Below are 27388 nucleotides of genomic sequence, written 5' to 3'. Positions count from 1 at the left end.
TGTAAGTGAGGGTGCTAGGAGCAATAGAAAAGAATGTCAGGATCAAGAATTTCTCATAGGAATCAACCTGTGCTTTTACACTCTTCTTTCAGCCCGCATGTGTTGGAGACTGGGAAAACAAGACAAGAGCATCATGAGATGTTCAGTGCCAAGTCAGATTGAACTACTGTGTTAAAGTGAAAAACACTGCTGTGACTTTCACTTAAACAGGTCAGCAGGTGGTCTGTGTCAGTCATATGTGGAGGGCACTGGTACAAGTGTTCGCTATGATCCCAGTAAGAAAAGCACTCAGACTCTGTGAGGTGTTGATTAAAATATCATTTATTGGAACTAACAAGAAGGGAAGGGAGAATAGATAATCATATGTCGCTTCTGCTGCTGGGAATCCCATGGTGTGCAGCATCGGACAGACCTCCAGTCATGGCACAGCACAATGAGCAGAACCCCATCGTGGAGAGGTTCGCTGGCATGATGGTCATCAGCGTTCTTACAGGAGTTTCTTAGAAGAAAATGTTTTTAATAATTTCTGCTGTTGAGCAAAAGAAAGTTTGCATGAGAGCATGTTGCATCACTTTAAGGTAAAGACATGGTGATGTAACCCCCGGAGTGAGAGCTGCCTTACAGACTCCTCTGATATGATTAACTGGCCAAGTTTATCTGGCAGCCAGGATGCAGCACCACGTTGCATAGCACAGACCTGCAGCTACTCAGGCCAACTGTTGTGTTGCTTACTGACTGTGTGCATGGGCCTCCTGGTGAGGATCACGACAGCAGGCAGATGTTCAGATGGGGCAGCCTGCGTCGTTCCTTCCTACAATGAGGAAGAGGTGTATCTCACAGCTCTCAAATGACTGCTGTGCTTGCAAAAGGGCAGTTGACCTGATCGTTTGCAGTGATTCCAGTATCTTTTAAAAGGGCCGGGTTTTCTGTCTGTATGAACACAGTTGCATAGAGTTTGCATATCGAATCAGTTCTTTCTGGACACTGTTTTCATACCACTGATGAGTTAGTTTCAGTAAGGTGTACAGGGCTCCGGAGGTGGTGTGCCGTTTGGTACCCTTCAGTGACCATAACCTTGGCTTACTCAGTGTGAGCATAAGCATAGTAGAAAATAGTATCCTAAAATTGGCAATCTGTTGATGAAAATGTACAGAAGAAAGCCTAAAACAAGAGATAAAGCATTTGTTTGTGCATCATCATTCTGGTTCACAATGAAATTTTCCAAGGAAAGCTGTTGTTAGCAATCTAATTTATTAAACAGCCCTTGGTGGTGGGAGGGAAGTTCTGTTTGAATTTTTCGTACTCAGTTGTCAACTTTATGTTTGTTTGCAGCTTTAAAAATGTTATGTTTGTTTCTGCTTTGAAAGTAGGTGCAAAGTAGGGAATGAGTATACAATAAAAGTATCTGCATTTCAGAATATGCTGAAGGGTATTTTCAGATACAGTGCAGGGCTAGAAAAGATACCCTGTTCTGAAGCAGGATAAATTTAACCTCCATGGCTGGCATATTCCAGGCTTTTTATCCTCAGTTTTTCTTATTACCCTAACCTAAAGGGTTTTTTACCCCAAATTAAAGCTGTGAGTAATCTTTTGTGTGTATGTGTGAAATTGAAGAACAGTTTGTCACCATTTTCATTACTGTAACATACTAAATATCCAAAATTTGCTGTTCCCTACCACCATCTTCCTAAAACTGAAGTCTGTCTTTCCAATTTTTCCCTAATGAAACATGTGTTAAGCTGTGTCATTTTGTTCCTTTGGAATCGTTACAGTTGGACCCCATCTTCAACTATGGGATCCGAAGCTGTACTTCATTTATCAGCAGAGATATTCATAGGGCAGAATAAAGCAGGCTAACATACTATTGTCTCATGCTTTGCATGACATAGTTATTAATATACATAGCAGCCAGATTTTTTTTTCTACTTTTTTTGCAGCACAACACTGTTGTTTCCTAGTTTTGTCCTGTGTTATAGACCTGAGGGGTTTTTTTGCAATGGGCTGCCAAAACAATTCCCCCTTCTGGCCACCCCTCCCACTCTATGCACACCCTTTTTTTTTTTTTTTTTTTTAAACTCACGTGTGGTATTTTCTACCTCTCTCTACTGAATTTCATAGTAATAATTTTGAAACAAGAGGTTCCAACCTGATTTAAGACTTTTGCATTATGAGGATGGTCAAGCAAGTGCAGCAGGTTGCCCTGAGAGGTTGTGCAGTCTCCACCCATGGAAGGTTTCAAGACATGACTGGATAAAGTCATGAGCAGCCGGGTCTGATTGCCCTGATTTGAACAGGAGGCTGGACTGAAGACCTGCTAAGGGCCCTTTATGTTTCTACTCTTTCTCACATCCCTCAGAGCTTCTCTTTTTGCCCTCTGTTTGTCCTTCTGAGGTTCTGACAATCCTTGTTCATATCCCAGTTTGCTTTCAACAGTTTCCTCTTTTCTCCGGAGTAATCATCAGATCTTGCTGACAGTGTATCAAAGACGTATAGTTCGTTTCACCAGCTGTATGAAGCCTTAGGCTCCACCTGATTTCTTTCTAAGACTATGAAAACATGACATCAGTTTCCAGATATGTCGTTGTCCACCTGCAGTAGTTTGCTGGTGACAGTGCCACTTTTCAACATAGCCACAGTGACGCTGTAATTGTCACCTCCTGGACTGTACTACTGTACCTGAAAGTGAGCGTGAAGGCCAGCGAGCAGGGTCGTGCAGTTACAAGATGATCCTCTTCACTGCTTTACGACTTTTATCAAGCCTGTGGTCGTGTCCTTCCCACAGCTCCCAGCTGGCTTCCCATGCTGATGGAACATCTTGGTGCTCCTCTTCAGAGGAAGTTAATGAATCAAGTTATGTCAAGGGATGTCATAGGTTAAGATTTACTGGCACAACAGCCCCAGTCGCTTGGGGCAGTGTCTGTCTGTGAACATGGTATAGTTTTAACTTTCAGAGGTGAACAAAAGTGATCAAAAAAGCTTTTTTGTTGGAAATTTGCCCAGGCCTCAGTCAATGCAGGGGTGCATATTTCCATCAGTAGATGGTCAAAATAAATCACCTCCCCCTACTTCTGCTAGCACCTTCTACCATATAACATTATCAAACCTGCCCAAAGAACTGAAAAAACCAGCAGGCGCTCCCTGGCTGCTGGAGGAGAACAGGCAGTTGCCAGCCCCTATGGAGAAGCAGCAGTTTTTCTTTCCTCTGATTCTATGTTTATCCATCTGTTTCCTATCCACTGTGATGCTCAGGGGCACAACACTGGACATTCTCCCCTCGCTCCCTGCTCCCACCTCGCCAGCACAGCACTTTCCCAGGGGAAAGGGTGCTTTTCCTGCCACGCTCGCCACACTGGAGGGAGCAATGACTGGTTAAAAATAAATTTGGGAGCAGATGGCGAGGCAGATTATTGTTCATCCTAGGGCGATGATGATGATGTGCCAGCTAACTGCTGGTTGTCTATCAGAATTAATCAGGAGCTGTTGGGGCACATGATCAGTGAAGCCACTGCTCCCCCTGGGAAAAGTGAAGGAAGAGGAGAGAAGCAGCTCTGTAAAATGAGTTGTCGGAGAAGCACTTGTTTTTCAAGATATGAGAAGCTTCTGATGGAGAAAAGACTACATAAAAAGTAGTACAGGAATGTTTTTAGGGTTTTGGGGTTTGGTGGTTGTGTGTTTTGTTTTTTTTGTTTGTGTTTTTTTTTTTTAATATACTCATATATCTGCAGGTATGCCTCACTCCTAAAAAGCAACTTTTAAGTGGTTTATAGGGCCAAGTACTGTCTATGCGGATAATATGAAACAATTATCAGTGGATGTGCCTGGTTTGGATTTCTGGCCTGTGTCAGAGAAAAGGACTTGACACTTGCTGTGCTCAAAACACTTCACAAACATTAATTCTCGATACACTCATAAAACAGACTAGGCAAAAGCTGACTCAACCCATTGAGCTGAAAGGCAGTATCAGAGGTACAACTCCAGAGTTTTGATGCTTTAGCAATCTGAATGGTAGTTTATTTATATTGTCTCCCCCCCCCCCCCCCCCCATTTGACTAAATTGTAATTTAGGTGTAATTTATGAAAACCTTATGGGTTTGTCTCAGAAGACATTTCAAGTGATATATTAAATACTTTTTACCTAAGACTGTCAGGTCTGTACAGTCTACCTTAAATAACACATTCTCCACAAACATACACTGTAAAATACAAAAGATGGGTTGAAAATTGCTATTTCCTCACATTTTTAACTGCTCTTTTCTTTTGTACTTTCTTTTTAAATGGTAGTGCTGTTTTAGGTTGTTAAAGAGGTATTTTCTGTGCAAAATAATCTGAGGGCTCTGTCTGTAAAAGTGAGTGGAAGACAAGGCAAGGCTGAATTAAGTTTCTTCAGCTCTTATTTTTTGGGTGGTCTAATTGTTAGCAGTAAGAAGAAATTAACTTATAGCAGAAATAAGATAGAATGACATAAAGAGAGGCGGTCCCTCTGGACGCTCAAAATTTGCAGATGTCAAGGAGGCCTTTTATTGCTTTATCTGGCATTACTATAAGCTTTCTCTTTAACAGTTCCATGAGTGAGATGGCAAATCACTAGCGGGTCATCTGTGACAGCAGCAATCTTTAGGTCAGAAACACTGTTAAAACACTCCCAATATTAACAAGTCCGTTTCTCTTGCTGGTGTTGCAGATGATGAGAACGGAAATAAATTACTTCACTGGCTTATTTCTTGTTATGCGTAGGTCAGACTGAACTGGAAAACTAGTTGTCTTGTCTTTGTTTCTGATCCACTCTCCTGTGTGCCACTGCAGGAGAGCCAGATTCTCAGTATTTTGCATCCTTAGCGCCTGAAATGTCCTGTCTCAGTTATGTTTTAATACCTGAAATTCTCTCAGAACCTGTTTATTTCATTGTCCCTGCCCTTCCAACTTGCTTTTTTGGCATGTAAGCTGCTGGAGTGAGAGGGTGGTTTAAAGAAAGTTACATGCATAGGGGATGGCTTGCTCTTTAAATCTTTTTAAGTGGTAGGATGCTTGTAAGGCAGGGATACGTACAAACCCTGCAGTGCAGAGGTGCCATTGGTGAGAGTTACTCATTTTTAGCATGAAACCTGTGATCAGATATTGCAGTGCAGAAAGCAAAAATTGTCCTTAGCTGTAGAAAATCTTTTTCCTCTTAAAAGAGCAATAATTGAAAACAGCACCTCCTTTCCAAGCAGGCACTGGAGGTGAGAGTGCTGGGAATTTGGTCTTTGAAGGGTTGTTAGCAGAAATCTTAGTTTTTAACAGGTGCCCATGGCACTTGTGGCTGTCTCACGAGGCCATGCTATCGTTTTAGTCCCTCTCACCTCTGTAGGCCCATGTGGTTCCCGTTGCACGAATCAAAAGGAAAGGGATAGATAAAGTTATTCTCTGGGAGAGTAAAAGATAAATCCCCACCCCCCCCGCTGCTTCTTTCTCTGAGGCCACGTGGCAGATAGCTACCCAGACCTCAGTCCCGGCTTCACGAGAGATCCTGCTCAGTATCATGGGCCAGCATTTGAGCAGCCTCGACAATTTCTCCTGCACGTTTCGCCTGGTGCCCTATTTTGCCCCCGATTTCTTTTTCCGACAATTTTGTAGTCCTAGCCTGTGTTAGCTTCCCTTTTGTGCTCCAGGTTACCTCCTGGCATCTGTGCAATTCTTCCACTTAGAAACTGCCAACTTTTTTCTCTCTCTGTGGCAATTCTGGCACCATCCTGCAGTTTGGAGCTCAGCTCAGTCCCAAGGAGCCTCTCTTTCCATTCTATTTAATGAGAAAATAGGATCCTTCCTGCCAGCCACTGCCTCGGCTGATGAGCACTGCCCAAGCTTTCAGTGACGCTCTCATAACTCTAATGGCTCCGCATGGATGGAGAGGGAAGAAGGGCAGGCAGAGTGCACTGTCTTTGGAGGAAGCTTTGCCATTGCACTTCTTTAGGCTAACCTTCATTCCCTTCTCCTGGCTCTGGCCACAGCACTGAGCACCAGCTTATATACAGGGTGTCCTGCAGGTGGGATCTGGCTGGGCTGTAATCCTTTCCCGGCCATGAGAGGTGGCCCTTCATGCAGCATTACTTGGGACCGGTTTGGGGTGTCTCATTTGGCATGCCCAGTTTTCACAAGGAAGGGGAAAAAGATGTTTCCTTTGAGAGTAAAGAAGAAAGAACAACTTTGGCACGAAGGAGTTTTTAAAAGCCATAGCATTAAGAAGGAAAGAGGGCAAGGGGTGGCATGACTATCCAGAATAATATCTAAAGGTATAAAAAAGAATACACACATACCCAGTTTTCTTGATGGCAGTGAGGCTTCATGTGGTAAGATGTGAGAAATATGGAAAGAATCAATAGATTTCTAAAAATACTCTGAAAGGCAGCAGTTAAAAGGTGGCTATTCCAGGCAAAGGGTATGTGCACAAGTTTCAGAAGGGGATCTGTTACTTTTTGTATAGCTGAGAATGCAAGTTAGTTGAGTAGAAAATGCTAGCTTGCGTCATCCTTCATATTCACAGCAAAAAGTGAATCACAAAAAGTCAACTGGAGAGCAGTACTCGTTCTTATCACATACTGTTGTATATTTTTGCAGTGCTGGAACACTTTCAAAAAATGCAGGCTAGGAGCGCGGTCTCTTAAACTGGTAAATAGCTGGTGAGTGTCGCCCGTGAGCTATTGCAGACCTTCAGGAAGGTGGGTAACATGACGTCTATTCTGATAATAGACCATCTTCGTTCTTAAGTAACTGGCATCTGAAAAACCTGCTTTGTTTGTTGTGAAGGGCCTCACGGAAAACAAAAAGGGGAAAGCAGACTGAAGAGTAGCTTCTCCTCTTGGTGTTGGCCCACCGTGTGATGCCATTGAAAATAAGGCTGAAAACAATGCACGGGCTTGGAACTCGGTGCCGTGCTTCCCCTTGCTTGCCATTGCCAGCTGCTGCCATCCCAAGGCCCGCCACTGCTTGAAGCACTGGTATGGAAGCGCATGCTTCTGACATTGGCCCCGTTAGCCTTTCAAATACTGCCTTGGGATGATGGTTTAAGGATTTCGTTCTTGCTCTTTGTTCTTAAATAGATTTCTTGTGTGTATATGAGCAGATTTGCATGAAATGCAAAATCTCAGTATTCATGGCATGTTCCCTGGGGTACCCTTCTTTTTAACTGGAGTTTATTATAATGAGGAGGAAATGACATTTTTTAATTTTTGTATTAATCTATATTGTTCTCTGTTGGCGGCCCTAGTAGCTTTATGGAGGAAGCTCGTGCAGTAGGGAATTTTTCTTGCCACACATTAACTCTGAAGAGAACTTGAAAGTAAAGGGTTTCAGTTGTTGGCATTTCCGAGCCACCATCTATTGAATTTGAAGCCCTTTTTGACTACAAGTAGCACAGTAGGTGTGCCAGAGTTGTAAATCTCTCTTCTCAGGGAATCCGTTGTATGTTACTAAAGGATTCAGTAGTGACAGCAAACATGGAAGAATAGATCTCTTCCAGAAAATCGGAAGTGCTGGTGTGATTTAACAAATGGATCTCAGGCATGGGAAGCGTTTCATGTTTGCCCCTGCCTGAAACAGGGGGGTCTGGAACCAGCCTCTGAAACCTTCTGTTTCCCTGTCCCTAAGTGCCTGAGATTTTCAGGGAAGAAAAATGCTGTCCTTATGTATTTGAAGGTGTTGCCAAGGGTGTCTTATCTCAGCAATTCCTACTTCTATTGTTAACAGCAGGGTTCATTTTGTGCCGAGAGGGTCCAGAACAAGTGCTGGACACTATTCTTGGCCGTCTGTAATAACATTCCAGCACCACCATTTTTCCAAATTATGCCTAGGATAATGTAACTGCCTGAGTAAAATCCGCTCTGCAGCTTAACAGAGAGACCTTCTGTTTCCAGGACTGCCAGTCCCTCAATTTTTATACGTTTACACACTGCTCTCAGGGAGAATAAATAATACATGAACATATGCACTACCTAAGTGAAATTTCCTTCTGATTATAGTGAGGCACTGGTTAATGGCAATTATAAAATATATTTATTTCATCTTTTGCTAATCCTGCTGTGTGTTTAAAAGTATGCCTTTCTTTTTTTTTGTAAGTGGCCATCTTGTTTTTATTTTTTAAACAAATTGTTTTGATCATTTTTCATATGTTGGCGAGTTGCAGTTTTGAACCCCCTTGAACACGTTTCTGGCAGAATTACCTCATCTGAATCAGAAATAGTGCTACTGCATAAGTGCCCTTAAATGCTGCGTCTGCTACATCTGTATTATAATAATAGAAGCTTTGAAAATAAACTGATTGACATTAATCCCAAATGAAATGTTTACTCTCTGTTTAATACCTGGTGAGCAGTTCAATACTCTGCATCTATACGAAACAAGAAAAACGTTTAAGAAGCATTATTAAGGCTCAAAATCAGATACTCAAAAGTCAGGGCGATATCTTGGTGGGCATGTATTATGAAATGGTGTTGAATTGTATGATCAAATATTGGGTTTTGCACTTACAGAATTCATAGAATAAACCTTTTTTGAAGGCTGATTTGGAGGGTACAAGTATCTGAGTCTCCTTCCCAAACCTGTTATACATGTGGGCTAGACAGGTGACGCTGCTGCTGAACTGTATTTTATCCTCCTGCCTCCACCATAGAGTCTTATATCACGTTGAACAGGTCAGTGAAAACAAGCTGTTTGCAGGTGAATAATCCTTGCTTGTTCTGTAATTCACCAAAAACTGCCTTAAAACCTTATGGCCTGACACTGAGAAGCATCGGTCTCGTTGCTGTTGACTCAGTGGCGTTTATACTAGGGTATGTATGTACCTAGGAGAAACTGGATCTAGATTTGGGGTATATAAAGTTAAAAGGAATTTTTCTTTATTTTGAGGTCTTGATCCCATTTGTAAACAGTAGATAACACAGCTTTCTTAGGAATTCAGATACTGCAGAAAAATTCATAAAGAGATTAAAATCTCTCTTTGGATAACAGTATTACATTATTTGTTCCTAGCCCCATTTCTAGCTGAACTGTTGTGCTTGACATTTTATAAATGTGCCCTTCACACGCTTCCTCACTCATCTGAAACAGAATTGTGATACAAAAGATGTTTTAGCAAATTTCAGTCTAGGATCTGATAATAGGATGTGTCAGGCAGCCTTTAGTATTGGTTGTTGCTGTCCTTCCTGCCCATAATCCTAATTGTGTGTACCTGGTAGTACCTCCTCAGGAAGGGCAGAGAGAAACAGAGGAGATGCTGTCCTTTCTTAGCCTGTCATGAAGAGAGCTGTCAGTTCTGGGGGCAGGATGCTGTATTTAGCAGTCCGTGTTCGCATCTGCTCAGGTCTCATCTGGCGAGCGTTAAGATTTGGTTGCAGTGCTGTTCGCAGGGGTGCTGCAGACTTGACTTCAAACTACAGCCACTGCACTGACCATCTCCTCCGGGCTGTGTACTTTTCAGTTCTCTGCTTTCAGATGTCACTCACACGTTCTCAATTTGCTCTGTCACTGTCTCTGCTCGATGTTACGCATCTCAGTTGCAATATCCCTTGTCTTATAGTTAGAAATTTTAAAGCGAGCCTTTTCAGGCTGTTGGGATGAAGCCTGATGCATTTTGGGTTTCAATGGCAAAGCTGGATGTTTTATTCCAGAAGTGGAGTTAGCAAATCTTCCCAGAATGCTGACATTTCCTACACATAGTCCAGTGTTTGTTCTTGTACCCTAAGAAGCTCTGACAACAGCATCTGCTCTGGACTATCCCAAACGGGACTAATATAAAAGCATACACTTTCTGTGTCACGTTTCAAGATAGACTACTGCAGTCAGCCCTGGGCTGTGGAGTGTCCTCAAGAGCTTGAGATCCAGTGGACCATGAAACCTGTCTTAGAAAGATGAGATGTGGCATTACGTTTTATGTAACACACTGTGCTCTGTAATTGGCTCTTTTAATGCATGTGTAGAAACACTGAATTACTTGCAGGAGAGAATGGTATTGCTGTGGTGTTCTGGACACAGATTTTATTGGCGAGTTTCTCTATTTTTTTGCCTAAAGCAACTGGGTTTTTGGAAGCCAAATGTGAGTACAAATGTACTTGGGACTACAGGTCTCCAATACGGGGAGAAAAGAGAGCTGGGGCCAGGAAAGGCTACCCAATAAAATTGACAGGAGACTCATCTTTCCGTGGGGCAGCAACACGTTTTCCACTCCGACAGACTGGGTTGCTTTCTCACTGAGATGCTAAGGACAGTTTAATGAGCGCTGAGAAGTCTGTTTAAGACTGGGAGTCACTAAAGATCAGCAGCTCCTACAGTCTAATCTGCATTATTATTAAACCAGTTAACAATCAGCTGTTTTGACAATTAGCTCTGTTGCTAGCTTGGTTCATTAAGGTCATTAAAACTCTCTTTGCTTCAATTTAACCCCTCAGGTTGCTACTTCTAGTAGGGGAGTGTCCTTATATCCTAATGTGGTGTATGTTATGGTAACTACTGATTCAGGTCTGTTGTAGCCACTTGGCCTACTATTTGTGTCTTTAATGATTCAGGAGAGAAATGCCTTTAGGTACTGTCGTAAACAGTCCTCTAAATCTTGAAAATCAATGAGAAATGAAAGGAAGTTAATTACAATTTGTACTGACAGCACTGCCTATTACTTAGGTTGCTAAGTATTTCCATTACATGAGCGTGGATCGTTTGCGGAGGGCGGGTGTAGGAATTGCTCTGTGTTTTTTTGTTCTGTTCAAAACTCTGTCAGACACTTACTTTATGCTGAGTTTTTCCTATTCTGCGCATTCAACTATGTTTAAATTGCTTAGGAAAATTTAATCAAAAAACAGTTTGGCCGTTTTGAAGAAGGGGCTGATGAGAAAATGGAAGAGGTGGCTGGAGAAATGCATATTCCTTTGCCTGTGTTATATTGTTCTGACTGACAGGTGGTACTGTGAGAAGATCTTCCATCTCTCTGGCTTGGAACAACAGGAAGTTAATCTGATGACCGGGGCTCAGATTAAGCAGCAGAATTAGCTGGTCAAAGAGAGCGGGGCAGAGAGGCATGGGAGCGGGGAGAGGCTGAGATTGGAAAAAGCAGCCCAGGAAAAGAAGGATGGACAGGGAAGTCTGAGAAGTGAGAGAAGCCCAGGCTGAGAGAGCAGGACTAGATAGACCAGCAGTTGCCAGCAAGGAGAACAGGACCATCAGAGCGGGGAAAAGCAAGGAACTGAGGTGGGAGCAGATGGGAAGAGCTGGGTAGGAAACCTCAAGCATGGGGCTAACAGGTAGGATATCAGGTTCCCACACATCTCTACCAAGAAGCTCGAGCGGGACCCCGAGGTGTTTCCTTCTCATCCTCGCTTTGTTGCCGGGAGGCAAGCTGGCAAGGCATCCTGCTCCCCCTGCAGCCGATCCACACAGCGCTAGGAGGTTGTCATCTTCTCCGTTATTTCATTCAGTCAAGTGGGGAAGGCCGTGTGGAACTGAGGGCTCCAGGTCCGCAGATTAACCATATGGCTGTCAGTGCAGCATTACGTGGCAGGAGACATTTGTCCAGCTTCCTGTTGGTAGGAACCTGGGAAACTCCTGTGCTTTCTGCAAGGCCTTAATACTCTCTTTTTAACATCAAATGAAGCACTCGGGGTTAGAGAGTGCTGAAATTAAAGTTGCTTATGCATCCTGTAACTTTTTCTCTGTGACGTTATTTTTCTTCCCCCTGCAAAACATGTGCTTTGCTTAGTGAGAGTGATGAGCTGTGCGCTTATAATGCACTTTTTGTCTGTCTTGCTGCAGAAGAAGGAAAAACATACAGTGTGAGAGTCAGAGAAGTACTCGAAAAAAATGGCTGTAGTAGCCACAGGACCGTGATCTGATCCTCCAGGCCAGCTGAGTTTCTGTGTGGTATTGGACTGGTCATTTTGAGCTAAACTTTTCAAAGGCTATCGTTAGCTGTTGTACCTAACTCGTTTGAGATGCCCAATTCTATAGCCTGGAAGAAGATTCATGAAAATACTGCACGCTCTTTGCTGAAACATAAGTTTAGGAAAAGCATTTCTTAGGCATCTCAAATCAAGTACTGCTCAAATCAGCAGATACTTCTGAAATTGTGCCATCTGTGCCTTAGCTCACTCTCCATGTAATGGTAATAATGCTATTTCTAAAAGAAGGTTGTGGGAGATTTTGAAAATAAATTAGCTTAATGTTTTGTGACGCAGTTGCGAATAAGGAATTGGATGAGCGAAGGCTGGAGGAATAAAAAGGAGCTGAAAGATTATAGTATAAAGTACAGTGTCATGCACCTAGCATCTAATGCAAATGTCTCCTATAAATGTGGAGCTCATCAACTGGAAACTACAAAGGAGGAAGAAAGATCTGGGAGTGTTGCTAGATCTTGTGATAATTGAAGCAGCACTTTCATGATCTGTTACACTATTATCTCAATATTGAGACTATGGTCTCAATGGCCATCGGAGAAGCACTAATGCATTGGGCTTTTGGGAAAACTCATCTGGACACTTGTATACACTTCCAGCTTTACAGCAGAAAGATGAGAGCAAACTGGAGAAAGTGACAATGAGACCAATAGCATGGTTGGAGGAATGAGTGGCCAGTTTTAAAAGGGAAAGATAAATGTGTGGCTTATTGAGCCTTGCAAAATGACGGTGGAGGGATGAGTAAGACAGCAGTCTGTAAATATTAACAAGGATTAACAGCAAGATGGGAGCTAGCAGAGCTGAGGTACAGATTTTGGCCCAACAGTAAATAAGTTTGAAATTAATGGGAATAAGTTTAGGTTGAAAATTAAACAGTTTGTAAACACCAGAGTCGTGAGAGTCTGGGGCAGTATTGCAAAGGACAGAGTGGAAGGAAGACACCTTGTTGGGCTGGAGATGACGCTTGAATCCTTGGAGAAGGGTGTGAGCAGGACCTGGACCGAGACTCAGGAGACTGTAGCCAGTTAAATGTGTTAATTATAGCAGATGCAGCTTGGACATCGGGCATGCAATGTGCGTGGACAGTTGACCTTTTCCTTCTCTCAAGTGAAATCAAGTCATTAGGAATTATCTCTAAATATTCTGGCCCTATACTTCAGAGCTTGAGCTGCTTTAATCTTAGTATGCCTTGGGGAGCCAGATTACCAGTGAATCTGCCCTGGAGAGTCTGGGAGCAGATGAGGAGGTCTCTTTCAGATGGCTGGTTTTTAACGTGCAGCCAGAGAAGTCTGTCAAGTGCCTGAGCATGTGTGGAAAGGAGGGGATGTATGAGCTCTCCATTCACATTTCCAAGATGCGGGAAAGCCTCATGTCTGTCTGCTCCGGGATATCTACTCATCCTGGTTTATGCAGCATATTTGAATTTAACACTACCAATTGTGTAAGGGCTGAAGGAAGAAATACATTGTTGGACTGGGAACATTGCCATTCTCAGCCTTTGGATGGCCTCCACTTCATGTTTGTCACATGCAATTCATATCTGTAAGGAACATGTGTCAATGCTGATGTGATGTGTCATGTCATAAAAGCTCTGGTGACATTTTGTGACCTCTTAAAGTCTAATAAAAGAGGTTTGCAACATATAAATGCCATCTGCCATGGCAAAGCAACTTCCCAGTTCTCTAATCGCATATGCCTCTTGTGAAATGCTGCATCACCTTGAAAAAAATCAGCATATTAATGGAGGAAGCTTGTCATTTCACTCATTCCCAGATTCTTTACATAATTCATCTATTAACTTTTTTTTTTTGCTTATTAAGAACCCTGAGGGGTGGAAGTTGCAGCAAATCCATGATAGCTTTAGGAGTTCCGTTTCATTAGAGCTGTATTTACTTTCTGATTTTTTGGTACTCTGAGTTGGAACTGTTCTCCCTACGATCTTAATCTTTTGCAAATACTCATGGGGTTCACAGATGGAAGCGTGAAAAGTCTGAGCTGTCTCAGGAACATGTAACAGGACTTTTGGGGGGAGTGTAAAAAAGAGGAGAGTTTTCCTCATTAAGCTGTGTTTGTTCACTTAGTCCATTATGGGAACTGAGATATACTAATTATTTTAAATTGATTCAACTTGTTCGCCAATTTGTCATGCCGATAGCCTCAGAAGTGGGATAAGGAGACCAAACTTTGGCGTCATTTTTTGCTGGGCTGAGAGCTTATATAATGTATAGTTTTTGAATCAGTAGGGGCAATTTTTACACCCTGAAAAAATAAGTAGTGTTTCATGCTTGGATGATAGAGAAGAGCTCTTTACCCACTTATCCTTTACTTTGCATACTGCTGTTGTTGGGTGCTCTAGCTTTTACTTGTAGATAAGACAAACTTTCTAAAGAGAGTTTATTGCAGAAAATGTGTACGTATCGCAGGCCACATATACAACACACAATAATTTATGAGTAATGATGAGCAAAAGCTAGTTCAGATGGTGCCAGGGTAGAAAACTGCATCCCTACAGACTGTGATGAGAGGCAACAGATCTACCTCCTGTCATAAACAGTGCTTTTGTGTGTTTTCCAAGAAGCGTGCAAGCATTGTCTAGCCCTCACAGCCATCAGTGAAGAAGTTAGGTCTGTTTTTATCACTGTCTTACAGGCGGAGAAAAAGGTACACTGAAAAATGAAGTGAGAAGACTAGCAAATCTGTGTAAGCAGCAAAACAAGATACCAGAAGCCCTGGCTTGCCAGCCTGTCTCATTACATCATGCCCGTGTGCCCTGGGCAAACCCCATTCTTTCGACTGTGATTGTACATGGCATCGGTGATATAGCAGGCTTCAATACTGATTGAATACTGGTTTTTAGACATAAGCTTATTGTTTCCCTGATATGACCTATCCTCCCGCTCCCTATTAGTAAAAAGATCTTTTCCTTTCTTCATTGGGGTGTTGAGAGATGATGCTAGATGTGTACAGATGTCACAGAGCAGATAAATTAAAAAAATCGCACAGGGACAAGAGCAATCAAGAAGCGTGTGAGCATTTCTCTGGATGTAAGCGTTCTGAGGAGGCAGAGATACATTCTCAGTCCAGCACTTGCAAGGATAAGTCATTACACTCTGCTGCTCCCCTCGTAGTGGACCATATGGTAAGGTCCTGCTGTGCACAAACTGCCCTAAGGGTCCTACTCGCAGATGGAGTGATGAAACTGAAAAGCCTGCTGTGCAGGAGTTCAGTAGGTTTTTTGTAACTGCATTGCCATGCAGCCATTTCAGTTGCCTTCATGATTGACCTGTTTTTATAGATCCTGATGAGGTCTGTAAAATGAGCTTTTTCTTAATTGCCATTCATACAATTCTTTTCTTAACCTTCTTAATTTCAAGAAGTGAATATGGGGGTTAGGTGGGATAAGTTTCTGCAGTAATGACAATTTTGCATGTTTTGACCCTGAAACAGAAGAAGCCATCTTTTTTGGCATTAGTTGCAGAATGAAAATGGTTATACTAGCAGTTACTGCAGAGTGGTTGCTGCAGTGTAAAACTGCGTCCTCCTTCATTGTGAAATTAGCCTGTCCATGTGGCCTGGGAGATACCGGTGCAAGCACCTGAAACAGGTATTTGAACTCCTAAGAGTATATTGTGAAGCTTTTTTTCACAGCCCAGTCGTAGCTGACGTTCAAAATGTGCAGTGAGAAAGAGGGAGTGAGATTAGGAGATGTCTCAATAGAGGTACCGCAGCCTATCTGGGCTTTTCAGAGCGAGAAACTGTACCCAACTGGGTATCACTGGATGGCATCAAAATGCTTGCTTTGTTTTGTGCTTAAATAATAACTAGGTACACTGTGTGTGGGAAGGGATTGTCAGGGAGAGAAAAGCTATTTAGCGTCAAGCTAAGAAAACAGCGAAGTACTGCTGTTTAAAAGGCTGTATAAAGAGCAGGGCCTGTTGCTTTCCTTCCAATGCTTTGCAACTTTTTTCGTTTTAGGAACTTTCCGCTGTACTTTCTGTGAGACTGAAGTGGAAGAAGATGAGTCGGCGATGCCTAAAAAGGATGCAAGGACACTCGTGGCAAGATTTAATGAGCAGATTGAGCCCATCTATGCGCTGCTTCGTGAGACGGAAGATGTTAACTTAGCCTATGAAATCCTGGAGCCAGAACCCACAGAGATTCCTGCCCTGAAGCAGAGGTGGGAACAGTCTTCTCTCACTGCGCTGCTTCCTTGTAGTGCATTCGTCTGCTCTGTGAGGCTTTCCCAAACCTCGTGCAGCCTCTGGCTGCTTTGAGGACTTACTTGTTCAGCACCAACTGTGCAAGCGACTGACAGATTCCCCAAGGAATGTGGGGTTTATAAGGAGACAAAGGGCCATAACCATTTTTTGCTAAACGAGGCACATGACGACTCTTCTGCTCAGCCTCCTGCATGTAGTTTTCTGTGGGGTGGGGTACTCAAATTACCTGCTGCTTGCTGTGCTGCAGCTGGTATGTACACCGAGCCCTTACCCCAGTATGTGAGAAATGCAAACTGCAGCCATTTGGCCAAGCTCTGAAGGTGCCATCTACGCTGTCTTCTTTCTCTCTAACCCTTATCTTTCATCTATTCCTTTTGCTTCTACCGAGCTTTTGAAAATAAGCTATCTGCACTCTACAATTTGCGTTTCAAATCCACACATAACAACATTCTAGTTTGAAGACATTACTTTTAATAAGGGTATTTTTTTCTTCTGTTTTTCTCCTACTTGTTACACACCTCTTCTTTTCGGGAGGAGACCATGTTATAGTCAAAAACTCTTTAAAATCTTCCTACCCATGGGAAATGACACTTTCTTTCAGAACATTCCTAGCTGTACAAAAACAGATGATGTTTAAATAATGCAGAAAGATGTGGGGAGCTGTCAGTTTTGTCAGCTGTGGTGAAATGTGATGCACTTTTCTGTGTTTAAAAAAAAATAATTAAACACATGGGGGGGAAGAAATGTACCACCAGAGGAAGTATTCCCATAGTGCCTTGGGGTCCTTGGCTTTAGTTAATGTCAGAGCAAGCAGGATACTGTTTTTTTCTCTCAAGCTAACCTTGAGAGAGAATGTTCCTCATATATTCATGCTAGACAGTTTCTAATTAATATAATAAAAAGTTCTTTTCTATTCATAGTCTTTTTCTAGCCAAAAAGGTAGCTAATTTTCCTCATCATTCTGATAGAAAAACAGAAGCAATATAGAGAGGGGAAGACATTTTTGCCAAGGTCACTTAACATGTCTTTGGTGATATGGGGAGGCTTTGAAGCCTTTTTGCCCAAGCTGAATCACTAGAGTTTGCTTTAAAAACCCTTTTCTGTAGTTTGAGTAGTAGAACTGGGATAACCCCGCCAAAAAGAGAGTGATTTCTCAGTTGTCTTCTTCTGTGCACAGGAAATTGTCACAGCAAAAGCCTGGTGCAGTCCCGTGATTAAATAGCAGCACCCACTTACTTGACTCGTAAATACTTAAAAAACATTGTAAATGATTAATTACTCTGTGCAAGGAATGACAAAATAAATAGGCAGCTTTTTAAATGCTTACTTGAATACAGTTTGCTTCAGCACATACAATGATTTAATTATTTATTAACTCTTATTAATTCAAAACAGCTAATTGCATGAAAGCACTGCTGTGAGATTTTTTTTTTTTTAAGTGCCAAACCCTGAGTTATTTATTCCCTCCATTTTTATGGAGTCTTGAGTGTCTGAAATCATTGACAAAACTGGCATTTGGTGATTCTGAAACAAACAGAAAAGGTCACAAAGTCTCTTTACACTGACACAGGCAACTTAATGTGTTTTCAGAAGAGTTACAGCCAGCTCTAAGCGGCCACACTGACATTGCATAGCTGTCATTCACCTGCCATGGGAAACTGGGCAGATCTTCATGTATATCTTTCTAGGAGGCTGTTAATTTTCTCAGTCTTGGCAGAGCATGAATTAGCCCCACAGGTTTTGAAATGAACCTGCTTTACCTAAGCCCTCCTCTGTTGTTCTCTAAAACAGATGGATTTTAATATCACTCCATTTTCTTATGTCAAAATTGCATGATTTTATATAATAAAAATCTTCACAGTATTAATTTTCTGTGGTCATGCTATCAAGGACCATGGGTTGTCTGCTATGAAGTTGAAGCTCTTAAGGGCAGCTAAGTGGAGAAAGTGCTTTATTTCAAACACAGCACAAAAGGAGTTATCCCCATTATGCAAGACCTTTTCTTAATAGTCTGGGCAAGATTGAGATGAAAATTTCAAGTTGTTTCCCCATTGCACAGTGTGGTTTCTGTGGGCCATACCTCAGCTATGTTGAGGATTATTTATGTCACCTTTAAAGGCAGCTGACCGCTCATTAAGGAATTTCCATCAGGGTAAAACAACTGATGGGTAACAGAGCAAACGTAGCCACATCTGGGCCAGTGAGCTGCCACCGTCTGAGTAGTTCTGGTTGAAGGGTAGCCATGCAAAGTCTAGACCTAGGTGGGGGAAAGCAGATCTTGGATCTAAGAGAGAGAGATTTAAGAGTGCACTCCCTTCAGCTGCTCTGTGCTGCCCGTAAGGCAGCTCACGCATCTGGCCTTTTGCTGGTGCCTGATCCATGGTGTTTAATCCTGTACTGTGGAAAAGGGCTGCTGAACAGTAGGATCTCTTCTGGCAGTAAGGAGTATTCCCCTGGTCACATAGTCTTGAGGGGCTGCTGACTCCTACCAACAGTGTTGCTCAAGATGCAGTTCCACAAACAAGGAAGTAAACCGAGACACGTTTGCGAAGCTCACCAGGGTCTGAAAGTAGACAGAAAGTGTCTAGATGGTTCCACCTAATTGTGGGACATTTTAGTAGATGGCTTAAAGTAATTCACACTGTAGGTGTCTCTTAGAGTTGTTACTTTCATTTTTGAAATGTTCCTGACGTGATGGAGCAAGTGTTTTGCTGCTAAATGATACCGTGTAGGGAAAAAGTCCATTTCAGGCACACTTATGGGGACCTCTGTGCAAAAGTATTATTAGGCAGTTCCTGGCACTGCCGAGTATTTAGCTGTCACGCTGCAGTCGTGGGGAGGGAGAGCTTGAGGGAGAGCTGCATTGTGTATCTTGTGAGGAAAGTGGATTACATAAAATCGTCAGGGAAACGCTAGTTAGAGATTTCTATTGTGTGGGAAGCAGAGTGGTGCTTTTCACAGAACACACGCCTGTCTTGGAGAGCTGAAAGGTACCAACACTTGAAATAACACGCTGGGAAGAAGGTCTCTGTGTGGTTCCTTAGGTTATATAAGCAATACATGCGCATGAGTCTTCTGCCCCAAAATTCAAGGCTGCTGTGAAGCTCTCCTAGTGGGGCTGGCTGCAGGGGAGAACCGATTAGTGTGTGGACACATGCTAAAACCGATGCTGTGAAGTATTTTGCTAACAGACCCCAGCAAGCTCACTACTGGGAGGCTGTGCGTAGCCATCAATCCGAGCTGCGGCTGAACACACCAATACTTTTTATGTGGAGAAGAGAGATGATCACCTACCTGCATATTTTCCCCTCACTGTTTACCTCTAAAAATCCAGCAGAATTAGCTCATCAAGCAGTGGTTCAGTCCTTGCTGAATTAAAAAAATTGCATATAACTCAGGTCTCCTCCAACTGCAACCTCATTTTAAGCTTCTCGGTTGGAGGGAAGGTCATGGGTAGATAGCAGTGACTGAGCCATGCTCACTGACAACTTCTGTCAGCTCAGCTGGCAACAGAGCTGGGACACTGTGAGTATCCTTGATGGATTTGCTTTGGACAAGAGGAGGAGTCCAGGCAGGTCAGTTACACATGAAAAGTCTTTGGTACCACTGGCAGTCAGATGACTGAAATTATATGGCTGAGGGTGGGTGCAGTCTGCAGTGGATGTGTTTCTCTGAGAAGATAAAATAAGATTTTGAAGTAGAGGAATGGTCACATTTGGCTTTCCCCACCTGGAAAGCAGTGAGTTTCCATTCAGCTGCATTCCCTGATCAATGCATATGTATCAGCACAGACCAGAGAGAGTATTTTAGGCTCATTGCCATTACTGTGCAGGAAATACTCCACCCGATGTCCTCTTTCCATCAGATCCAAGCAGGAATGTTTCTTTTCTCCATCAGTCTCCTGAGCTAGAAGGGAGCCTGGAGGAAAATGTGCTGGCTGCAGCTTCTCTCAGAAAACAAAGGAAGGCTAGGCTTTGACTGTCATACCCTTCGCATCCGTCGTCGCCTTTCTTTCTCCAGCTTTTCTGCGATGAAGATAGTTCTGTCTTGCCTCCTCTCACACACCATCACCACACAATGCCCTTTGCCCAGCCCTAGCTAGCCCTCTGGTTTGAAGGTGCCCTCTCATCTTTCTTCTCCTTCGCCTGCACTCCCCGGTTCTCCCAAGGCTGTGGGTAGTACAGATCCCCTGTGTGACACAGGGGATGTGACTTACCACGGGCATTGTCACTCACAATTCAACCAAGGGTTTGAACTGCTTTTCACGGTGAGTTAACTCCTTCATGAGTCCTGCGATTAATAATGGTTCACAGATCTGAGCATGCTGGGTCTCTGGGCCTATCATCTGACTTGTTTAAACTTAAGTCCTTCTTTTTGTGCAGTATATGGTTGCTGTGTGAAGGCCAAGAAAAGACTTTTCCAAATACCAGGTTACTGCTCAACTATGTTTTGCTGCTGTGGCTTTGTTTCAGGAGATTTTGGGTTTTTATGTTTTTACATGAGTGCATCAATAGCCTTAGTGCTGTCTCTTCTTTTCAGTGTCTGTTGTAGAAGTTGACATGGCCTCATGTAGAGTTTCCCATTAGACACCCCCCCCCCCCAAGTTCCCAATCTAGCAAGCTGGTGTAGAAATTCCTGGCACTGTGTGTCAGAAATGAGAATGCAAGTTCTCAGTGCAGATCATGGAAGATAACTAACTAATCCTAGTTTCAGTGTTGCATTGCTGGCCAAGAAAGGGCTTGTTCTAAATGTTCTGGTTTTATCTCTTTGACTTTTATGTAGCAAGGAACGTGCAGCTGGTACTGGTTCAGGGACAGCAGCTGGTCTTGCAGGTGGACACCATCGGGAAGCATGGACTACAAAAGGACCGTCATATGAGGACTTGTATACCCAGAACGTTGTCATCAGCATGGAGGACCAGGAGGATCTTAACCGGTCTGCAACTGAAGGAAAGCCAGCCAGAGAGAGGCCAATTTGGCTACGGGAGAGCACAGTGCAGGGGGCCTATGACCCTGATGAAATCAAAGATGGTAAGAAAATTCACAAAGCAGAAGTATCGTTCTGCCTAAGTGACGCTCTTAAAGTGCTGTCAAAAATATGTTCCCCTGTGTGTGTACAGCTGCTGCTCTCAACACTCCAGATTTTGTCTGCTCCCCTCTGCTGTGCAAAGCACCTGTGTGTAGGTAGACATAAAATATCCAGATTTATTAGATCCAGGATTGAAATCTAGGTCAGTAAAGCTGAGTTGCCCACAAAATTGTTTGTGGGCTTCTAAAATGTTAATTATCTGTTACGTCTTCAACCTTGAGAGTTTATTACTCTTGGATGAAGGTCTTTCAGTTTCATCTGGAAAGCTGCCTTCCTAATAGGTCACTGCTGAAAAATAGCATTTATTAACATTCGGTGATTCTAAAGCCTACCAAATCTACCAACAGTATTTTTGTGCTCCTGGTCTTCTTATTGCCAATTGTGTTTCAAAATGTGTTTTATGTGAAGAATATGCCAGAAATACAGCTTCTGGAGGTACAGTAGGAAGGTCTGTTACCATGGCAGGTGAGTCTTTATTGCTTTCTGTTTGTTTCTCGTTATCTTTGCTTTTATTTTCATTCACATTGAGGTCAAGTTCTCTGTAGACTATAGCCAAGATCTTGTAACTAGTAGTAGAAACGTTCTGCTTCGGTAAGTGTACTATTTCAGCTTACACACTAAAAACAGGAAATAGAGACTTTTTATGATTTTTACGAGAGTGAATCAATACATGCAATTTCCCAAGTCATTTGAGGATTACAGACTGAAACTTTTGATGCCCTGGGAAGAGAAGATGGCAAAAGTGTGTGAGCATGTGTGAGGATGACGCCCTGGCACCAGTGCGATGCTCAGGAGAGGAGTGGAGTACGTAGGTATAGCACAAGTGAAGAAAATGGATGTGAAGTAATAGTCAGAAGATACGTAATGATCTTGTTTGGATGTAACACCCTTCAAACATACAGATCCCAAGACATTTTCCAAATAGATTAAATAAAGTGAGGTGATTGAAACAACCTCCTCCTGCAGTCGGTAGCAGATGTGGTTGTTACTCACCAGCCATGGTGAGTTCTCACCCCGTTTTTCTGCTAGACATTCAATTCACCTGTAGTTTTGAATTGGCTGCTTGAGATGACGTTTGGTGTACACTGCATAAATGTTCCTCAGATGCCACTGAAGGACATGGAGGGGGAGTATATCTCTTTACAGCATGGTAGCATCACTGCTAAACCTCCACCACTACTGGAGACCAGAGGGGACTTGTGGAAATAGCCTGAAATTGCTGCTGCCACACAATTCTATAGCTCGTGGATGCCATAAACAGGGAGAAAGGAAGCTTTGGACTGTTGACAGAAAAGATTCACTGCTTGGATCTGGCAGGAACAGTTCTCGCAAGCAAGAGACAGCCCCACGGCTGAGTCACAAAGTCAGGCTTTGTGGAGCTACCCCAGGCTGTGGTCACTTCACAGCTCTCAATGTGATGAGCATTGCCATAATCTCAGAGAGATGCTCTCCAGTAGCCTCTTACGCTCTACAGTCACAAGCAACAAGCTGAGCACAAGGCTGCCAACACAATGCTTTTGTGCTTCCTTTCTTTCAAGAATTTTGCCAGTACATTAATAACGGTAGTTGCAGCCATCACCCATCGCTACAACTTAAAAACATCAGACCAATGAAATTAGGGGTGACTCTTCTGGCTTTTATTTTACCACAGGAAAGGAGTGACCACAAACTCCGCTGGCTTTTAGTGCTAAATGCAGAACTTACTTCCTTATTGCACCTGTGTCTCAGCATTTTTTTCATCTCAAGTTGAAAAAAGTAACCAGTGCGTTTTTGACCCTGGGGGAAAGGCTTGGGTGCCAACTGCCTGGATGTGGTGCTGAAACCATGAGGGTTCAGGTCCTGGAGAAGCAGGCAAGTGGCGTTTAAGTATGAAGGCAGAATACCATCACCCCAGCTCATAGGCTGTGCTGTTAGGTACAAGAGAGAATGTTTGCCACAGGGAGTCTGTCCTACTTTTTAGGCCTTGTTTTTAACAGAAGGTTCTCTCTATTTCAATTTTTGTTCTGGGGTTGTTTATTCCCATACTGCCTGTAGGTTTATTGGTGCTGGGTGGACTCACAGTCTTCTCATAAAAAGTAGGATTAGGAGACGTTTTCTGCAGAATGCCACTTTTTCAACAGAATTTTACCTTTTGGATCCATGAACTGCAGACACCCTGCCTACCCAAGCCATGTCAAACTCTCCCGGCTATTGTACACCAAGCTGACTGAAAGGGGAGCTCAGGACGTGTGTCTGTCAGCTGGGAAACTGCAGTCCCCTTCAAATAAGAGGTCCAGGTAGGGAGCCAGAGAGACCGACTGGGCTGCGTTTCAGCTTGGAGAGCAGGAGCTGTTTTAACGCAGGCTTCCATGCTGTGCTGCGCAGGCTGGCTGCAGGCTGTGACCTGCACCTGCTTCATGAGATAGATCCCACTCGCCACCACCATATTCCAGTACTGAGCTGTTCCCCTTCCTGCCTGATAGGTGCACCTCTGAGCTTACCAGGCAGAGCTACTTTGAATATTGTTATATAACACGTAGTTTCTGCATGTTTCCTATTTGCCTGGATTCATCTGCTTCTCCGTCTTAATCCTTAGGGATGGGGATCTCGACAGGGAAAGGCCTGGTTTTGGTTCTGTGTTTGTGGTCTGTACTAGCAACACCCTGTGGTCTTCATCATCACCGCAAGTCCTCCAGGTTGTGGTCGTACAATCTGGAAATAAAGGGGCAAAAAGGAAACAGCCTGTGCTTGTTCACCTGTGAAACAGCACTGAGATACTTGCTGTATCTGACAAGTACCATCATTAGGTGCAAAGTCTGGGTATCCGTATCTCTGACAAGTGAGTCATCATTGAGTGCAGAGTTAAGTATCTAGAAGCCCAGATTTAGGTCCCAAGGACTGCTTTCTGTTCTGCAGTGAGGAAAGTGCAGCAGCCCAGCTGAGGGGTGCCTGAGTTGGGCACCTCCCTGGAGTGTCTTTTCCAGGTGCCTGCCCATCATGCGTTTGTTGTCTTCTCTTGCGAGGTGCTCCTGACTGAGTCTGTTAGCTGCAAGCCACAGTGACACCAGGCCTCCCAGTTCCTAGGAAATGTCGCTATTTGCTCTGCTGTGATGAGAAAAAACATAACTATCTCTGTCTTTTAAGGGAGAGGAGGAGCTGGCGTAGAGAAAGGATGTGACTTGGCCAAGCATGCTCAGTGGCAGTAATTTAATACAGGTCCAGAAAGCCTTCAGGGCTGTCACCCAGATCTCTGTGAAGAAACTATCTTTCCCTTGTGTCTCTTTTCAGGGGGCCGGGATCTGGATGCCTTCCAGGAGCGTGAGGAGGGCCGGGCAGCTCTGGATGATAATGAGGAGGTGATGCGCGCCCTGCTTATCCACGAGAAGAAGACACCTTCTGCTTCAACAGTCACTGTTGGAGGTGCTGCTCCTCTCTCCGGTGCCAACGCTAGCGACTCCGAGAGCGAGACGAGCGAGTCGGAGGAGGAATCCCCTCCCCGCGCTCCCGCCACGGCCACCACAACGTACGGGCTAGAGGATGAGGAGGAGGATGAAGAGTTTGAGGTGGTGGCAGAGGACCCCACTGTCACAGTGGCTGGGCGTCCGCACTCGTACAGCCAAGTGAGCCAGCGCCCTGAGCTGGTGGCCCAGATGACACCGGAAGAAAAAGAGGTTTACATAGCCATGGGGCGACGCATGTTTGAGGATATGTTTGATTAACTGTTTCCTACCATGGCATTTTTTAAAAAGTGACTTTTTAAGCTAGAGACTCCCTAGTAAAACAGAAGACTAAAGTGCATCTTTCCTCCCCAGTGCGCAGGGACACTGGGGCTCGGGACTGCTAATCTCAGGCATCTTGCCCACCAGAGAGGGGGAGCAGGAAGGCTGCATGTGCCAAAACAGGTAGGGGAGGTCAAGTCTCAGAAGAGAGGATGCTTGCAAGGTAAAAATCTGCTTCAGGGTGCCCTGCACAGGCACTGCTTTAACGTTCTCCAAAGCGCCAGCAGCTGCCTCCCCCCGATTGCTTTGAGTTGATTTTTATTGCAGATCCTAGTGAAGTCCTCACCCCTGACCTCACAGGACATAAGTGCTCCGTGGTCTGATCAGAGTGCTCTGCAGAGGAGGGTGGAAGTAACCTTACAGCTGCTTGTGCTCAGTGAGGGGAGGGGAGAGAAGAGGGAAGCACTCGTCTGGTGATGGCAAGCTTGCTCAGGGCTTGTAGCTGACCTCCTGCCAGCAGTCACTGGCCACTGGAGTGGCTATTTCTAAGCCACCCTGTGGGCAGCAACTTTTTCTTGCTCCCGTTCGCTCCTTAGTAGGTCTCAGCACCTCAAGGTCAGGTGTAACTTGAAGAATGCAGAGTAAAAGCCTTGGCAAGCACACAGAGTCACTCTTTGTCAGTGTAATGAAACCCCTCCGTGGATCTGAGCTGTCAGAGTGCTCTGACTTATCAGGAGATACCTTCATTTTCCCATATTGCTGCCTGTCGCTTCTGCCGAGCCCTGTCCAAACTCCAGTGTTGCAGACGGTTCATAGCGGGCAGGGCTGCAGTCAGGCAGTGCCAGAGAAATAGCATAGCTAGGTTTTATTTGCAGTCACACCAGGGCTGTATCATTTTAATAGGAATTATGCAATTTTGAATTCTGCTTTGGCACGCTCTTTTACCATAGAAAAACATTTATCAGTGCCTACAGAGCAATATTGTATTTTTAATGTTTTTCTCTTTCAATTGAAAATGTTGGTTTTTTAAAATTGTTGTGTTTTCCTATCCAGTACTACAATAAAATAAAATGATAAAAGAATTTTGTGTTCCAGAGGGTAGGGACAGTATTATGTACTGTTCAATTTCCATGGGCAGCATGAATTTGTTGTTCACTGAGACTGTAAATCTGTTTTATGCTAACTATGCTTTCTATGTTCTGCTAACCTTGTAATGCCTCCTTTGTGGTTTTATTTTCAGCTTCTTGATATTTTGAACCCCATCTTTTTAAAATAGTGTTTAAATTTGCTTTTAAGTCATTTTAAAGAGGAATAAATAAACAGAAACTTCTCCACTTTGTCATCTTCCAATTTGTCATGTGCCTAGTTGGGAATGTTGTTTGCTTATCATTTTGATTTACTCAATTCAAGAAAAAAAAACAACTTGAGGCTCTCCTTTGTGGGAAGGACTATTTGAAATCCCACTGCACGCTGTTTCTCTTTACCAGAGCTTCCTTGAATGCCTCCTGGAATCTTCTGCACTTCCGGGAAGGATGTTGCATTACACCGGTGCTGTAGGAGGTCCTTTCTGATCAGCACTTCCATCCTTTCCCCCTTCCTCAAGAGAAGCGTAGGCTGATGGCAGAGGTCTCACAGACATTGTATTGCTAGTTAAAATGGTACTCTTGTGTGGACTGACTTCCAAGATCTGGTATCAAGCTTCTAGATATCAAGCCACAGAGCTGATAAGTCAGATTCAGCGATCGGCTAACAGAAACAAAGTGCTGTACCAATTCTGTCTAGATTTAGTCTGGTTGAATTCAAGGTTATCAGTGGAGGAAAGCAGGTAGGTTTGCAAGGAGCCAAAGACAGAAACTGAGAACTAATCCTGAACACAATACAACTTCTAGTGCTCGTAACTCACCAGTAGTTTATACTGAGTTTTCAGTCTGCAAAATCAAACTGTAGGTTTATTAAAGCATAAGTGAAGAAATACTGGATTTTACTATAACAGCACCGATACTGCATCTATATCCAGCATAATAATCTATAAATAGTGGTTTTACTTAATAAATACATTTAATTGTGGTTTGTATGGCGGATGTAATTTTTGGCATTCAGCAAGTCATGTCCTGCACATGAGGGAATCGGTGCCGTGGTTTGTAGGGCATGCCTTCCGCCTTTCATCCACCACATGCAGCCCTCAGGAGGCCTGGCGAGGGCAAGATACAGGAGCAGATGCCGTCATTGTTTCCTGCCCTTTTTAACAGCTTCTGGCTCTCGGAAAGGATGGCTGCTCTGCTCTGTTCCAGCTGGTTAGGGCTGTTGTCAAACGACAACTGTATGTTGCTACTGCCCTATCATGACAAGCAGTGCTTGAATGAACAGGTGCGAGTACAGTCGATAGTGCCTTTTTTAGGTGTTTTTTTTTTTTAGGGTTTTTTTGGACTTGAGGCAGGGCTCTGCGTGCATGCCAGAAGAGGAAGAACGG

At 43.6% G+C, this 27388-nt stretch overlaps 1 protein-coding gene across 1 annotated transcript in view; it reads left to right on the top strand.

Moving 5' to 3' along the window:
* Positions 1 to 26248, top strand: part of GTF2E1 (general transcription factor IIE subunit 1) — a 54626-nt gene extending 28378 nt beyond the window's left edge. The window contains exons 3-5 of the mRNA XM_082498523.1: positions 15888 to 16089; positions 20915 to 21162; positions 24488 to 26248. Of these exons, the coding sequence (XP_082354649.1) occupies positions 15888 to 16089; positions 20915 to 21162; positions 24488 to 24918 (881 nt within the window). The 3' untranslated portion in view covers positions 24919 to 26248. The remainder of the gene's footprint in view (positions 1 to 15887; positions 16090 to 20914; positions 21163 to 24487) is intronic.
* Positions 26249 to 27388: the final 1140 nt, after the last annotated feature.

The sequence above is a fragment of the Vanellus vanellus genome, assembly GCF_965231255.1.
Source record: "Vanellus vanellus genome assembly, chromosome: 1".
Classification (NCBI taxonomy): Eukaryota; Metazoa; Chordata; class Aves; order Charadriiformes; family Charadriidae; genus Vanellus; species Vanellus vanellus.
Note: the sequence above shows the minus strand (reverse complement) of the source record. Positions and strands in the feature narration are given on the sequence as shown.